This window comes from Anopheles merus, chromosome 2R (assembly GCF_017562075.2).
Source record: "Anopheles merus strain MAF chromosome 2R, AmerM5.1, whole genome shotgun sequence".
NCBI lineage: Eukaryota > Metazoa > Arthropoda > Insecta > Diptera > Culicidae > Anopheles > Anopheles merus.
In genome coordinates this window covers 48619136-48632985 of record NC_054082.1, presented here as the reverse complement: position 1 = coordinate 48632985, position 13850 = coordinate 48619136, and the positions used below count along the sequence as shown (strand labels likewise).

The 13850-nt window shown below is 45.0% G+C and overlaps 5 protein-coding genes across 5 annotated transcripts in view; 2 read left to right on the top strand and 3 right to left on the bottom strand.

The window, feature by feature from the left end:
* Positions 1-851: 851 nt before the first annotated feature.
* Positions 852-3690, bottom strand: LOC121590164 (solute carrier family 25 member 45). The gene is made up of 6 exons (XM_041909597.1): positions 3598-3690; positions 3399-3511; positions 2807-2913; positions 2601-2734; positions 2161-2522; positions 852-2085 (listed from the first exon to the last, which is right to left on the bottom strand). The coding sequence occupies exons 1-6, from the start codon at positions 3638-3640 to the stop codon at positions 1954-1956; spliced, it is 891 nt and encodes a 296-aa protein (XP_041765531.1). The 5' UTR covers positions 3641-3690; the 3' UTR covers positions 852-1953.
* Positions 3691-7101: 3411 nt separating this feature from the next.
* Positions 7102-7940, bottom strand: LOC121590166. Its single transcript, XM_041909599.1, has 2 exons — positions 7567-7940; positions 7102-7439 (listed from the first exon to the last, which is right to left on the bottom strand). Exons 1-2 carry the CDS (start codon positions 7691-7693, stop codon positions 7249-7251), a joined length of 318 nt encoding a protein of 105 aa, XP_041765533.1. The 5' UTR covers positions 7694-7940; the 3' UTR covers positions 7102-7248.
* An 819-nt stretch (positions 7941-8759) lies between these two features.
* Positions 8760-9354, bottom strand: LOC121590167. The gene is made up of 2 exons (XM_041909600.1): positions 9136-9354; positions 8760-9061 (listed from the first exon to the last, which is right to left on the bottom strand). Exons 1-2 carry the CDS (start codon positions 9260-9262, stop codon positions 8871-8873), a joined length of 318 nt encoding a protein of 105 aa, XP_041765534.1. The 5' UTR covers positions 9263-9354; the 3' UTR covers positions 8760-8870.
* Positions 9355-9722: 368 nt separating this feature from the next.
* LOC121590168 lies at positions 9723-10265 on the top strand. The gene is made up of 2 exons (XM_041909601.1): positions 9723-9936; positions 10011-10265. Exons 1-2 carry the CDS (start codon positions 9810-9812, stop codon positions 10199-10201), a joined length of 318 nt encoding a protein of 105 aa, XP_041765535.1. The 5' UTR covers positions 9723-9809; the 3' UTR covers positions 10202-10265.
* A 1505-nt stretch (positions 10266-11770) lies between these two features.
* Positions 11771-13850, top strand: part of LOC121590165 — a 5986-nt gene continuing 3906 nt past the window's right edge. The window contains exon 1 of the mRNA XM_041909598.1: positions 11771-13308. Within this exon, the coding sequence (XP_041765532.1) occupies positions 13149-13308 (160 nt within the window). The 5' untranslated portion in view covers positions 11771-13148. The remainder of the gene's footprint in view (positions 13309-13850) is intronic.

Here is a 13850-nt window from a genome sequence, read left to right as displayed (position 1 = left end):
AAGTGTAAAGAACAATCATCAAAGCACCCCGTTTGTTATGGATCTAACTGTCAAACCAGATTTTCTTCCAATTTTCGTTTTTAGACGTCAAATTGCACTGGATAAACCCACCTGATATATCAACTCGCTTTGCCTTCGGACCTAATAATACGCTTGCTATGAATATGGAAATGTTGATGTAAGAATTGTTGTAGTCATAGAACCCCATAGACTGCATAAGTAGGCGGCGGCGAATCATACCCATTTAGTATTTTTACTAACCCATTTCGGCACAGGTCAAGGCGGACAAGAGGTCTGAAACAAGGTTTGGAACAGATTATGTTTGAAATATTGCAAATACGCGAAATTCTGCGATAAATTATTCCAAGTGTAATAACCAACAGAGCACCTCGAAAGAGGAATCTTAGTGCATGTAAGTAATGGTTATTCATTATTACCACACAATCTTCTTTAACCCCACACGATGTAAGTATACGTACGCTAAAATAAGAATAACGCAATAGAATAGCGTAGAATGAAAAATAGCGGATAAGAGCAAACACCTGAGATTTAGCAAACCATTATTCTGCTCTTTGGCGTTTGACCTACGCTGTAATGACGACCTACAGAGGCTTTCGAGACTTCTTAAGTACCACGCAGCCGGAGTAAGTCCTTGCTACGAGGGACGGTTTATACGAGGCGTTAACCTACTGCGGGCATGTTGCTAAGTTGTGCGAGTTGACGATTGTGTCATGGGCTATAGAATTTAAATAACATAAAATTAAAATAAAAATAAATCAAGAAATAAAACCCTGGGATTCAAACTCAGGGTTTTATTTGATTTTAGAGATCTTTCCTACTTAAGAACACTCTACTGCAGTTTAGTTCGTCTAATTTTGGAGTATGCTAGCATTGTATGAAGCTTTTAAAGTATTGAGGGAGAGACTAGATCAGTAAATGTTCAAAGACATTTCGCCAGGGTTTCATTTAGATGTATTTTTTGTTCTACGCAAGTACCTCCCTGTCCGATCGACGACATGTGATTGACTCCTGCCTCTATTTGTCTATATGTAGCTTCTCGTGGCCTCTGTTGCCGTCCTCCTCTATACGTAGAAACGCGACATACATTGTAATAATGATCCTTTTCTATCCTGTTTCACATGGTTTAACTACTATCATGATCTCTTCGACTTCAACTACTACTTAAGTTGTTCCTGCTCTCATGCTCTTACGTTTCATCCATCTTCCTGATCTTTCTATTTATTTCCTTATATTTTCTTTTTGTGTATAAAAGTTGATGATTTGTTTAGTCTCAATTCATTCTTTTATATAATTGTTGCTTTTTGCTTCTCGAAATTCTTGAATTAATGTAATTAATTATTATTAATTATTAGCCTTAAAGGCATACTGTGGAAGTAATAAATGAATTAAATGAATAGAATAAAAAATTGCATAAACTCTATTCCTTTACACACATATCAAGTTAGGAAACAATTACCAGACTATTAGTCCTCAGGAAGCATTTCGTTCCCAACAGGCTTTCCCTCCATATCCTATCCGCTGTCGTCTTCTTGGGCTTAAGCATATTGAAGTCCGGCATTACCCCATCCAAATATTGCTTTATTGCTAGTATCCTATCCAACGACCTCTATTCCGCTTTATGCTCCGTCCCGTCGCTTACGCCCTGGCGAAAGTCTTATAGCTTATCGGCGAAAGAAACATATCGATTACTTTTTTTCTTTAATGATAATATATTTTCTTATAGCGAATACTTAACATATTTGGATTGATTTTAAACGTAACATATTGTACATAATCTAAAAATTATAAGTTTCTACAAGCTGTACACTTCCTGCACGAGATTGTCCCAATCATTTACCTCTCCTCCATTGCTTGGAGCGGGTTTTATACCGGATGTGGGACATCCGATTCCGTCTTATGAATCCACACGCATTCATTAAAAGTAGCAGCAATTCACTTTTCATCCAAAAGGTGTTGACACTTTTCCAAACAGTACTCGTAACCGAGAAAGGTGGCCGAATTGACCGGTGCAGCACGGGCAATGATAACCAAACTGCCACGGAACAGCGAACGCCACCCATATTTCTGCCAATTCAAAACGAATCCAAACATGAATTTCCTCTTTCACAATCAACTCAAAACTCCACTGAGTAAGCTCACCTTTATCATCGATCGGAAACAGTGCATCATGCTCTTGTGTACGGTAGGGTCCGTCTCTGCCTGCATTACCGTCTTCACGACGTCGAACGGTACGATAAACATCCACGAGGCAACGCCGGCGACGGCCCCGGCCGTTGCGATCAGCGATGCCTGCAGTGCGCCCCCGACCGGGACACCAGTAAGCCGCTCCTTGCTGAGCCGGTGCAATCGTTCCTCAATCTCCAGCATGTACTCGTACACGTACATGTACACACCGTACGGCAGCACGTCCCGGAACATCATCGGCGTAATGCCGCGGTAAATCCCCGAGAAGCCTTCGCGCCGGAAGATGTCCTTCAGGCAGGCCCAGGGATGTCCAATGACTGCAAAACACAGATTACGGCACAATCACACGGTTTGTTGGATCGCAAAAGGAAACATCGTCGACGCGGAACACTCACAGGATAGTGTCTGAAGTCGCACCTTTACCACTTCGATCGGGCAGGCCAGAAACACTTGTGCTAGACCGGCCATAGAACCGGCGAAAAACACATGCTTCCTCCAGTACGCCTTCCGCAACCTATCCGAACGTGTACTGAAATATGCGGTGTAGTAAAAATTAGAATCTAGTAGACATCGTATCCTGATCTAGTGAGCCATTACTTACTGCTTCTGCAGATAGCGCAAATGGGAACCGTAGACGGCAAAGACGACCGAGTTGAGCGCACCGTTGGAAAGGAGCGGGAAGTACATTCCACGGTAGAAGCCTCGCAGCTACACACAGCAGCACAGTACGCACACCACGTTGGAACAGAAGGGAGAAAGGAGCGGTAAGACACAACGTCGTCGTCAACAACGGCAACACACATGACACACACAAACACACGCACAGTCGAACGAAGGGGAAGCTGCAACCGACCCTGACCGTCATCATGATCATCATCATTATTCATCGTCATCAGGGATTTGATTCGCCGCAACAGGTATGTGTGTTGGTGGTTGTTTTGGCACGATGATTCTAAATTTGGCCGCATAGGAAGTGTCGTCCGTACGATTTAGACGATGTTTCTATCACTGGTCTGGGGGTTGCACGCGTCGCCCACTGCCTCACTTGGATTAATTTCGTACTGGCGTCTAGCCGGATGTATATGTGAGTGTGTGTGTGTGTGTGTACTCGCGTGTGTCTCCGTTGAGCATCGAATGATACAGTTGATGACGCTTGGTGTGTCTTCATGTAATGCCAAGCGTTTTCCACTTACACCGTTGTTGCGTATGATGATGTTGTACATTGCGCTGCCCATGCCGTAGTTTGAGTTCTGTTGCCATGCCTTAATTGTGTCCATCGGATGACCCACCAGCAGACCGCAGGCACCTGTGCATCGTGCACGAAAAACGAAAGCGGCGTATTACGTTAGCGTTGTGCTGTTACCCTTACACCCTTGGATGAGCCACACTTACCACCGAAGGAACCGGCAATGAAGTCACACAGCACCGGATTCATTATTCACGCGTTGATCTAGTGGCAGCACACGGCAGCAAGGAAGTATCAACGACACGCACAACCAACCGCAGATTGGGCACACTGATCCGATGGACGATCCACGGCACGACTGCCGCAACAACGCCATCACGGACCGGACGGGTTGGATGAGTTCTCGACCAACCCAACACCTCGGCGGCAAATCGCTCTCACGTGTCCCGAACCATCATCATCGTCGACGTCGTCGTCATCATAATGTTAGCCCCACGAGAAGGTAACGACGACAATGCACACCGCGGTTACATGGTGTGGATGTTGTCGTGCCGCTTTTTCACAGGATCTACATCTACACTACGCCCACGTCGGAATGTTTCGTCGTGCTATATTTGTGATCGTGGCTGAAGCTTCGCTGTTTGTTTTCACCGTGCCGTCAGCTGTTGAATTTTCGCGCACAATGTGCAGCAGGAGTAGAGGAGATGTTGATGGTGCCAGAATGCGCGCTTTAACAGCGGCGATTGATAAGACTATGGTGTGCGAGATTCACACGTGTTCGCGATCGAGAAGGCGTGCAGCGGTGGGTGCATCAGTTCTGTTCTACGGCTAACGTTTGTAAGCATTGTCTTATCACTCTCGGGCACTATTTGCCATGCGTGTGTATTACATGACTAATAGTTGATATGAGCATTAGTTAAGGAGACACATTAAAAAATTTGTTTATTAATTGAACCGTAAATGATGTATGTTATGATGTTATGTTATGTTATGAATAATGTGGTTTGTTAACGGTCAAGTGTAACAAACAGTGACAACGAATGTGAAACAAGTAAACCTGTATTGGGGAATACATCTAAACATGTTATAGTGGGATGGTGGTGAAGTGTTATTTTTACTGGATTCTTATAAAGCCATCTGACATTTGATTATTTATCGGGATTATCCCCTTTTAGCAGTGACTAATTATCCAACAATGTGATAAGGTGTGATAAATCACAACAAGAAATCACGCATCACAAACTTCTTGATTGCCCTCATGTCAAAGACCTCAAAGCTGCAAATGGAGATCGCTGGTCAACGTTGGTGAAACCAAATTATAATTCGTAACAGCGTCGCAACAAATGGGCACAGGTATCCTTTGAGTGGTCAGCACTATCAAGACAGTATTTTACGTAGTGGAAAGTGGAACGGAAATATGAAGCGCTGACAGCAACAATGGATATGATGATGATGATGAGGATGATAAGTCCTATATCTTACTTCAACACAGGTTGGAGAAGGGCGAACATATCTAATATCCAATAGGTGTAATGAAATAAATGTTGTACGATCAAGTGATGGTCTCGGAAAATCCTCAGCGGAACCCACCGAGTCATACACATACCCAATCAAGGATAAAACGGGTCTTACTCTATCGAATGAAATGGTACTTCCTAGCATGTTTTACGAGAGCAAGACCTAAATAATGGATTTGGCGTAACAGTTATCAGGACACAACATCGGGAGCAAAGGAATCAAAAGCGTCCGGAATATAGTTGAAGCTATTGACAAAACACCTTGTATCCTCGATCGGTAGCAAGATTAAGCCACTTCTAGTAATCACCCAGATCTTCAAAGAGGGCGTATTTCTCCTAGATCTACGTAAAATGCAGCTACAAAATCGACCATGGCAAACGGAATAGTTAAGCATCTGTACCAGCAGTAGCAACTTATCCCTCAACCATCGACAGAGGTCGCATCAGGTCGAAGAGTGGGTTAAATTTAGATTGCATGCAATGCTCAAGCAACTCTACATTCTATGGAAAGAACGAGAAAGGATGCGTCGCTTAGAGACACCCAGAGGCTCTGCAGCCTCCACTCGGAGGACCACCGGGTGAATCAATGTGCGATATATCTTACATTTTGTACAGTCTCGAGGTCTTCTGGATCTCAACAGAGGCTTAATCCTCTAAGTATGCACGTTTTCCCTAAATGATGCGTCCTCGGATTTAGCTGCTGATATCTTTCTCAGGATAAAGAGAACAGCCGTCCCATTATAGAACTAGAACTGCTCTACAACCTCGTTACCTCGCAGTTGAGTTGGGTCCAAATCACGGGCTGATCCTTCGACGGTTCTTCGTTGCATTCATTCTCAATTCAATTATTGCTGCTTCGCGTTTTAGTTGGGTGTTTGCTTCGCTGTAGTCATGCCGATGATATAGATGTCATCCGCGAAGCCAAAAAAAAATGAGAGACCGGTAGAAGATATCCACCCGACAGTGCCACGGCAATCGTTGCCTACTCCTGCGTTTCGTATGACACCTTCCAAGGCGATATCCAAAAGTAGACAGGAGAGAACATCACCTTGCAATGATTAAGGGAGTATAATTCCAAAAAAAGTAGGTAAAAGTCGGTACAGAGGGTGATAAAGTTAAGCCCGAAAAGAGCGAGTCACTGGTTGGCATAGAGGGTGAGTAACATATTTATGTTTAGCATTATGTTTTATGAGTCTTTAATCGATTTATTAAATTTATTTTACACCTCTTAACCACTCTTATAGTTTGATTAAAATTACTGAAAAGAGTGGGTATTCTCAAGCTCGTGTATGGAGCTGCCTCGGTCCATACGGGGACCGGAGAGCTCGGTTCATAGAGGGCTAGAACTCATGACAGGTATGTTGTTAAGTCCTTTGCCTTTGCAGCAGCATCACGAGACCACCAGCCCAAGGATTATGTATAACGATTAATCCCAAATACGCCCGATCAGGATGCAGAGTGTCGGTCAATCTTTTGAAAATTCTATCATATACGCCTATATGAATGCGCGGTTATGCCGACAGGTTTTCTAGACACTACTTATTTATGCTGGCCGGTCTGGTGGTACAGTCGTCAACTCGTACGATTTAACAACATGCCCGTCATGGGTTCATGGGGCACGGACCATCGCCCTATCCGTAGGAATAACTATCCTTCTATGGGTCGGAATCAATAAAGTCGCTGAAAGCCAATACCACAAGTAGTGTTACAGCCAGTTCTTGACCGACAACGGTTGTTGTGCCCATAGAAGAACAGAACTTATGTATATTATGTCTGAGTAACTATATAGTTCTTGCAACAGCAAAACGTTTGAGTATGGAATTGACCTAGGGCTGGTGTTAGAAGGAACTGTCTTATCTACAATACATATAAGACAAACCAACCACCCGTGATGACTCATTCATAAATCTAGACTACCACAATGTGTTCAAACCGGCGTGAGTCAATTCGTTCGCATGTTTTGTTGATAAAACCTCTCCTTCTCTCGTTCCACTTACATCCTTTACACTATAATGGATTTCAGCTAATGTTTGTCACTTTATGCCGTCGTTTTCAACCACCTTCTCGATTTCCAGAGGACTGATAACATTGGATTACAAAGATAACCGGATGGACCGTTTGTTCGTTCTTTCTCTATGATATGCTCCCAGCAAATGTTTCCTCTTTCAGTGGAGGGGGAAGTAAGTGCGAAACTATCGTATGAAAGTGTGTTCTGTTTATTTAAAAAAAGTATCATAACCAATGAAAAGCAAAAAAACTGTCGGACAACGGAAGGGAATGGCGGCACATAATCACAATCACATCGTGAAGACTGAGGTGCATTATGACCCCTGGAGACTTTTAGATGACTTCGGCCAGCTTGGCGGCTAGCGTGGCATCGCCCTGGATCTCCAGCTTGCCCTGCGTTAGCGCATCGCCAACGGACAGTGTGCGGGCACTGACCGCGATCAGGTCCTCCACGGTCAGGGTGACGGTCACGTCCGGAGTGGCAGTCGTACCCTTCTCCACCTTCAGCTGCTTCAGATCGATCACTGTAAATCACAAACCCGACACACGCACATTAGTTTGATACAAAAGTTAACACTGTATACACACACATACACACACACATACAGTTACACAAACACATGCCACACTGTTCTTAGACATTTATCTTACCGTATTGCTCGACACCGGATGCGGTTTTGATGTTGAACTGGAACACTCCCAGCACCTTCCGGGGTCCGTTCGGGTCGACGGCAGCCACGCGAGCCTTCACCTTCTCAATGACAGTTTCTAGCGACATTTTCGATGCGAATTCAGCCTTCCGGTCAGTACTTGTCTCCCAACACACGGTCACGCACACGGTCCGAACGATGCAGCACACGAATGAACCGGGTCGATCTGCAAATGGTGGTTTTATAGCAGCTGTTCCAACAAATCGGTGACGGTGGGACACCAAAGGTTCACTTGCACTTGCTGCTGCTGCGGCCTGTCTCTGTGATGGGAGCCGCACAGCCGTAGGTAGACCATACACATATTAGATTGGCCTCAAGATCTTCGACCCAACCCAGCCGATGATTAGTGAACAATCGACGGATGGAGCGACAGACGCCACGCGTCCCTTCCCTGCGCTTCGCCTTCAATGCTCCTGGATCACCGTGCAGTTACCGGGTGAAGATGGCAATCTTATCTTTTTGACGCTGTGTGTCCTATCGTGCATGATGGCAGTGGGATCGCGGGTTGAGGTCGGGTTTGAAGTGGTTACGCCACATTACGGCAAAGTCATTGCCGACACATGCACACACATACACAGGCAAACGACGAGTACCTATGGAGAACGGTGTACTTTTAATTGGATTATTGAGCCGTGAATTGAACCGTGGAAGCCCAGAAGTGAGTGGACTTGGGGCCAGCCGGACCGAGCTAATTCGTTCGTCGTCAATTGGACGTCGTTTGCGTCGTCTCTCCTGTACATAATGATGGTTGGGTTGCGTTGAGATTCTGCATAAAGACACAGAGATTCAGGGGTTTAATGTTCTCGAGGGAATGCAAATCTAGACCGATCTGGATCCGAGGGACAATAAATCGACAAAATCGGTTAGTACCCTACTCGGTTCTGCGATCCTAACACCACCAGCCAATCGAAGCGTGAAGATAAACGTATCATGAAACGGCATATTTAACTCTTGATAAGCCCATTAATTTTGGACTATTATATACTGCAATTAATTATCGCGATTGCAACAACTGTTTTCACGATAATGCTCTGCTAGGCCGGCCCCGGATTCTTATCTGATTAGCGACATGTCGATCAAATTGCTGCTAACTAATAGGGAGACGATGATAGGCGTAAAAACAAGAAACAATACTTTCTAGGAACAAGGAACAACCACATGAAATTGCATCTGCAAATGAGTTCCTTTTTTATGTTTCGTTTTCTTTTATTATCAGCAAATCAGTCAAGGGGTCAGTCTTTCTGTTTAGATCGCATCAACCAGAGCCTGGAAGAGGTTCTGATCGCCCGTCATGGTCACCTTGCCCTGGGCGACAGCATCCTTGACCGGGATCTGCTTCGTTCCGACGGCGATGAAGTCCTCATCTTTCAGGTTGATCACCACATCGGGCGATCCAGCCTTACCGTCCGACACCTTCAGAGCCTTCAGATCAACGACTGTTTAAGAGGAACAAAGGGAAACTATAGAGCGCCAGTCTTTTCGGTGAGATCGAGTGGTCGAGTCTACTTACTGATCTCATGCACACCGTCGGCGGCCTCAATGTTCAGCTGGAACACACCGAGCACCTTACGGGGTCCGTTCGGGTCGATGGCGGCAACGCGGGCCTTAATTTTCTCGATCACGGCGTCGCACTTCATGATGATGAGAGTAGGTTGGTGTTTTGAAGGTAGCTAGTGAGGGAACTGTGAGATCTTACAGCAAACTGTACTCTACGAACGTTGGTTCGTGAATTTATATACCAAAACCAGCCTTCCACTAGACACTGCACACACCCTGCCGTAAGTCCTGGGATAATCTGTTGTGGATGTCTTGTCTTGAAATGTAGATAAAGCGCGTGTGTACGTGTCATTCTTAACCGGCAGCGCAAGAGTTCCCTGAAATCCAAACACAGTGGATTAATGGAAGCCTCTAGCTACTGAAACGTCTGTTCATACTCTAATCCATGGTTAATCGGAGACGAGCCCCAGCCGCCTGTTCGAAGATTAACCGACCACCAGCGTAACTTCAATGTCACTGGCTTTAGATCAGCGGTTGCTGGCACCGCGTCATAACCTGTGTCAGGTGATGAAAATATTGATATAAAAAGATGCAACTTATGCACCGTAGCATTCGTTGACGTTCATTACTTTCGGATCTGCATTCGTTGTGTACCCATCCAACCGCCCACAGCATATAATCATCATCATGAAGTGCGACGCAGTGATCGAGAAAATTAAGGCCCGCGTTGCCGCCATCGACCCGAACGGACCCCGTAAGGTGCTCGGTGTGTTCCAGCTGAACATTGAGGCCGCCGACGGTGTGCATGAGATCAGTAAGTAGACTCGACCACTCGATCTCACCGAAAAGACTGGCGCTCTATAGTTTCTCTTTGCTTCCCTTAAACAGTCGTTGATCTGAAGGCTCTGAAGGTGTCGGACGGTAAGGCTGGATCGCCCGATGTGGTGATCAACCTGAAGGATGAGGACTTCATCGCCGTCGGAACGAAGCAGATCCCGGTCAAGGATGCCGTCGCCCAGGGCAAGGTGACGATGACGGGCGATCAGAACCTCTTCCAAGCCCTGGTTGATGCGATCTAAAAAGAAATACTGACCCCTTGACTGATTTATTAATAAAAGAGAAAAACCTTCATTCGGAATACTATTCTGTCGTTTCCTTTTTGTTAGCTTTGGGAAAGGTCTATTAGCCTTGTGATATTTTCGACTTCCAAACGCGGCGTTTGGGGTTCGATCACGATATGTGTGGATCTTGATCCGATAAATGACGAACAACATCGGTGCCTCGCATTCATTTGTGATTGAAGTGAATCAATGCTCTAATCGAACAGATTACTTGTTCTGGAGATCGTGGAAATGTTGAAGACATTTTTCTTACATGAAGTAGTGGACAAACAGAAGCATCGCCATTTATTGAAGTATAAGAAAAATAAGAATGCGATCAATTTAAGGATCAATATTCACCAGTTCAAATGATACAATGGAAGCTTCTTCGGCTAGAATTATTTTAGGCTAAAGGCTTAATTATGGCACATAGATTGTAGCATTCCCATCGGCCACAATTTGTATGATCTATTTTATACCAGAGATTAAAAAACCTACTGAAACACCTTTTTATTATTTTACTGTACTGTTTTACTGTTAGTATGATGATTAGTACTAAAAGACAGCATGAAAGGATGGTAAAGCTATTTTTTGTTTTATTCATTTGATCCAATCCAACATGTGTTATGATTTATTTAAACATTGGAACAAAGAGTTCTACAAGAAACCTAGAAACTGCAAAATTCAAATTGTTTGAATAGGGTGAGATTTGCTTATAAAACTGTTTCCAACATTTGAGTATTTGTTTCATTTTGTGTGGGACTGTAATATGTGTAAAAATATTTAAATTGTTTTTTGTTCCAATAAAGTAAGGTCCATTATTCCTAGTAATCATAGGTGAATCATTATTCATGAATCATCGTTCGTTTCGTAACGATGATATTTTTTAGAATTTACCAATAAAATGACCTAACACCATCTATAATGTTTTACCAGCTTATTTAAGTGCACTTGGTTCTCGGGTAGATTATCGATCAATAGAATATCAGATCATCTTTCAAAATCGAAAACAAACAGAAACCATTCGATGCAGCTGTACCATACATTGTTCGTATTTAGCGATAAATGAGCATAATCATTCCACACTTGAGGCGAACACAAATAGACAACAAAGTATCGTTAAGAGCAGTAATTAGCAGCATTCATCTTCAACCGCCTAGATTATGCCACGTTGAGGGTTTAAACACATTTAGCACAAGTTCGCTTCGCTTCGCCTTCAGCAATTTGAGTTCGGCGCACAACGCAACAGAAGACAACAAGAAGATACACTACATAGAAGCAATCTTCCCACCATCAGTGTTTTCGGTAGATTAGAAGTCCATCAACTTAAAAGGAAATTAATTTTACTACGCACACACACACACACACACACAATCGATCGAGATGCCTTTGATGAACATAAACGAAAGGCGCGATGCGCGAAACCCAATCAATGAAGCAAAAACAGAACAGAATGTATAAGAATGGAAAGTTTGATGGAGGGAGGAAAAAACAACAAGAAACCCTTTCTTTTACAAATCATCACTGCGGCGTGGACCGCGTTGCTCGATCGATTGCGCCATAAAATAGACGCTCAACCTTAGCCATTTTCTACTGATCTGTTTCCAATTAGCCAATCATTCGATCATTCTGACAGATAGGTGAAGGTCTATTGCGGCGCGCCGTCACGAACCAGAATCTATCTACAAAAGGCCGAACCAACGGAACCGGAGCTTCAGCAGCATCAACCAGCCACCGAGAAGAAAGTACCGCTAATCCGGCACAACCTGATCTTCGCACGAGATACACGTCTGCCGGTGGACGGCAGCTCGGTTAGAACATGAATTCCCGCGGTTTGCGAAGTGGAAGGATTATCGTCGTGGCGTCGTCGTCGTCGTCGTCTTAATGGTCGCGGAATATCATTAAATGGGAAAGGCAAATTGCGGGGGGAAAAAGTGGTCCAACCACCGAAAGCCAACCACCGCTAAGAGCCAGTCCACACCGACCCCTTGTGATATTGTCAAGAAACGCAGCGGTTCTTTGCTGGTGCCATAAGTAAGGGCCTTCTGAGATGGTTGGGGAAAAGAGCGAGCGTAAAAGCAGTGGCCCAAAAAAAGAGTGCGAAAACGATCATCTGGCCCTGTTGCTGCTACTGCTACTGCTCAAGATCAACCTGATGATGGTGGAGTGTTGATCAGGGAAGACACGCGGAAATGATGTTGGAGGAGAACGGGTGCGCAGAGCGTGTGAGAAAAGCGTGGCGTGGAGAAAATTATAATAAACATACACACACACACACTCACGCACTTGAAACAGACCAAAAAAAAACAAGAATGTTAGGCCTGGAAGTTACTGACCCGTGCGGATTGGAGCTTGGAGTCTTGGAGTCTTGGGGTTGGCGAAAGCGAGACAGCTCCAAGCAGCTCGTAGTGCAGACGCGAAAGAGCAGGACATCGCGGAACATCGTGATTGAGGGTGAAATTCGTGGCCGAACATCGCGATCGGATTGACGCGCGGTGCACCCGAACGGGGACGGGTTTTTCACTCGCAAGCACATACGGCGTGCGTTTCATCCGCAGGTTCGATCTTCTCAGTTGACACACTTCTTTGGGGTGGATCAGTCGAAACGTGCTGCTGGTCCCGATCGGTCTACAACACCGGGCCCCTGGCGCGAATAAAGCATACACTGCTTTCGTATTATAGTGTGATTCCGGTGTGTTGGTTGACGTAGTGTACCGGTGGTGCATATATCTCCCCTTACGCACAGTGTTCCAATCTCCAAATCCGCTTCCAGGAGGCGTACGGTGGTGAAAATAAATCCCCACACTTTCGCGCACTAACGTCATCGCCCTGTTTCGGGTCGGTCGGGTGCGGTGTGTTCAGGTTGTGGTCCCCACAAGCCAGTGCCCAGATTCTCCCGAAAGTGGATACAGCACGTAGCGCAAGGATGGTGCTATCGATAAGCAGACACCACACCGTCGTTGCACGGCGCGCATGGTCGTTGATGCCGCTGCAGCTGATAGTAGGCGGCGCCTGTGTACTGCTGATGCTTCAGGATCATCATCATCGCGCGGTGGAGGCTACGATACCGACCATCGATAATATCGGTAATACCCTGGCGAGTGGAGAGGGCAAAGATAAGGCGACGGCGAAACAGACACCTGTGTCTGTCCCGGGTGAATAATGAGTTGGCACTGTTCGGGGACGGGGATTTTCTAAGACGAGCCCATCTTTTAGTGATAGCTAGCAGGAGGGAACATGCAGTTTGTCGGGTGGGATATAAAACCTTAAGCCTGTAGAATTGGAAGTGGAACACTTTCACCTGCACATCCTGGAGCTTAAGCAGCCGAAGTCGAAGAAAAAATAACCATAAATCACACAAATCTCTTTTTTGAGTCCGATTTTTTTACTACCTGTTACTGCCGGTGGATATTCGATTGAAGCTGGCTCATGCGTGGCCCGCTTTGAGCAGGTTTATGGCTATATCTAGAAACAGTCAGACCGTAAAAAAATACAGCGGGGTGCACTTTTTAATAGGTTGGTTTTGGATTACCTTTGCAATGTGTTGTATTAATGCAATTGCATTATTACTTACATAAAAACAGACTCTACTAGTGAGGTTGAAAAACTCTCTTCTTCTTGTTTGATC

Excerpts from the sequence above, each read along its gene's own strand:
- LOC121590164 (XM_041909597.1), bottom strand. The coding sequence starts at position 3,640 with ATGAATCCGGTGCTGTGTGACTTCATTGCCGGTTCCTTCGGTG. Across the intron at positions 3,512-3,597 it reads CATTGCCGGTTCCTTCGGTG|GTGCCTGCGGTCTGCTGGTG; the intron begins GTAAGTGTGGCT and ends CACGATGCACAG. Across the intron at positions 2,086-2,160 it reads GTTTCCGATCGATGATAAAG|AAATATGGGTGGCGTTCGCT; the intron begins GTGAGCTTACTC and ends TTGAATTGGCAG.
- LOC121590166 (XM_041909599.1), bottom strand. The coding sequence starts at position 7,693 with ATGTCGCTAGAAACTGTCATTGAGAAGGTGAAGGCTCGCGTGGCTGCC. Across the intron at positions 7,440-7,566 it reads ATCCGGTGTCGAGCAATACG|TGATCGATCTGAAGCAGCTG; the intron begins GTAAGATAAATG and ends TGTGATTTACAG.
- LOC121590167 (XM_041909600.1), bottom strand. The coding sequence starts at position 9,262 with ATGAAGTGCGACGCCGTGATCGAGAAAATTAAGGCCCGCGTTGCCGCC. Across the intron at positions 9,062-9,135 it reads CGACGGTGTGCATGAGATCA|TCGTTGATCTGAAGGCTCTG; the intron begins GTAAGTAGACTC and ends CCTCTTAAACAG.
- LOC121590168 (XM_041909601.1), top strand. The coding sequence starts at position 9,810 with ATGAAGTGCGACGCAGTGATCGAGAAAATTAAGGCCCGCGTTGCCGCC. Across the intron at positions 9,937-10,010 it reads CGACGGTGTGCATGAGATCA|TCGTTGATCTGAAGGCTCTG; the intron begins GTAAGTAGACTC and ends TCCCTTAAACAG.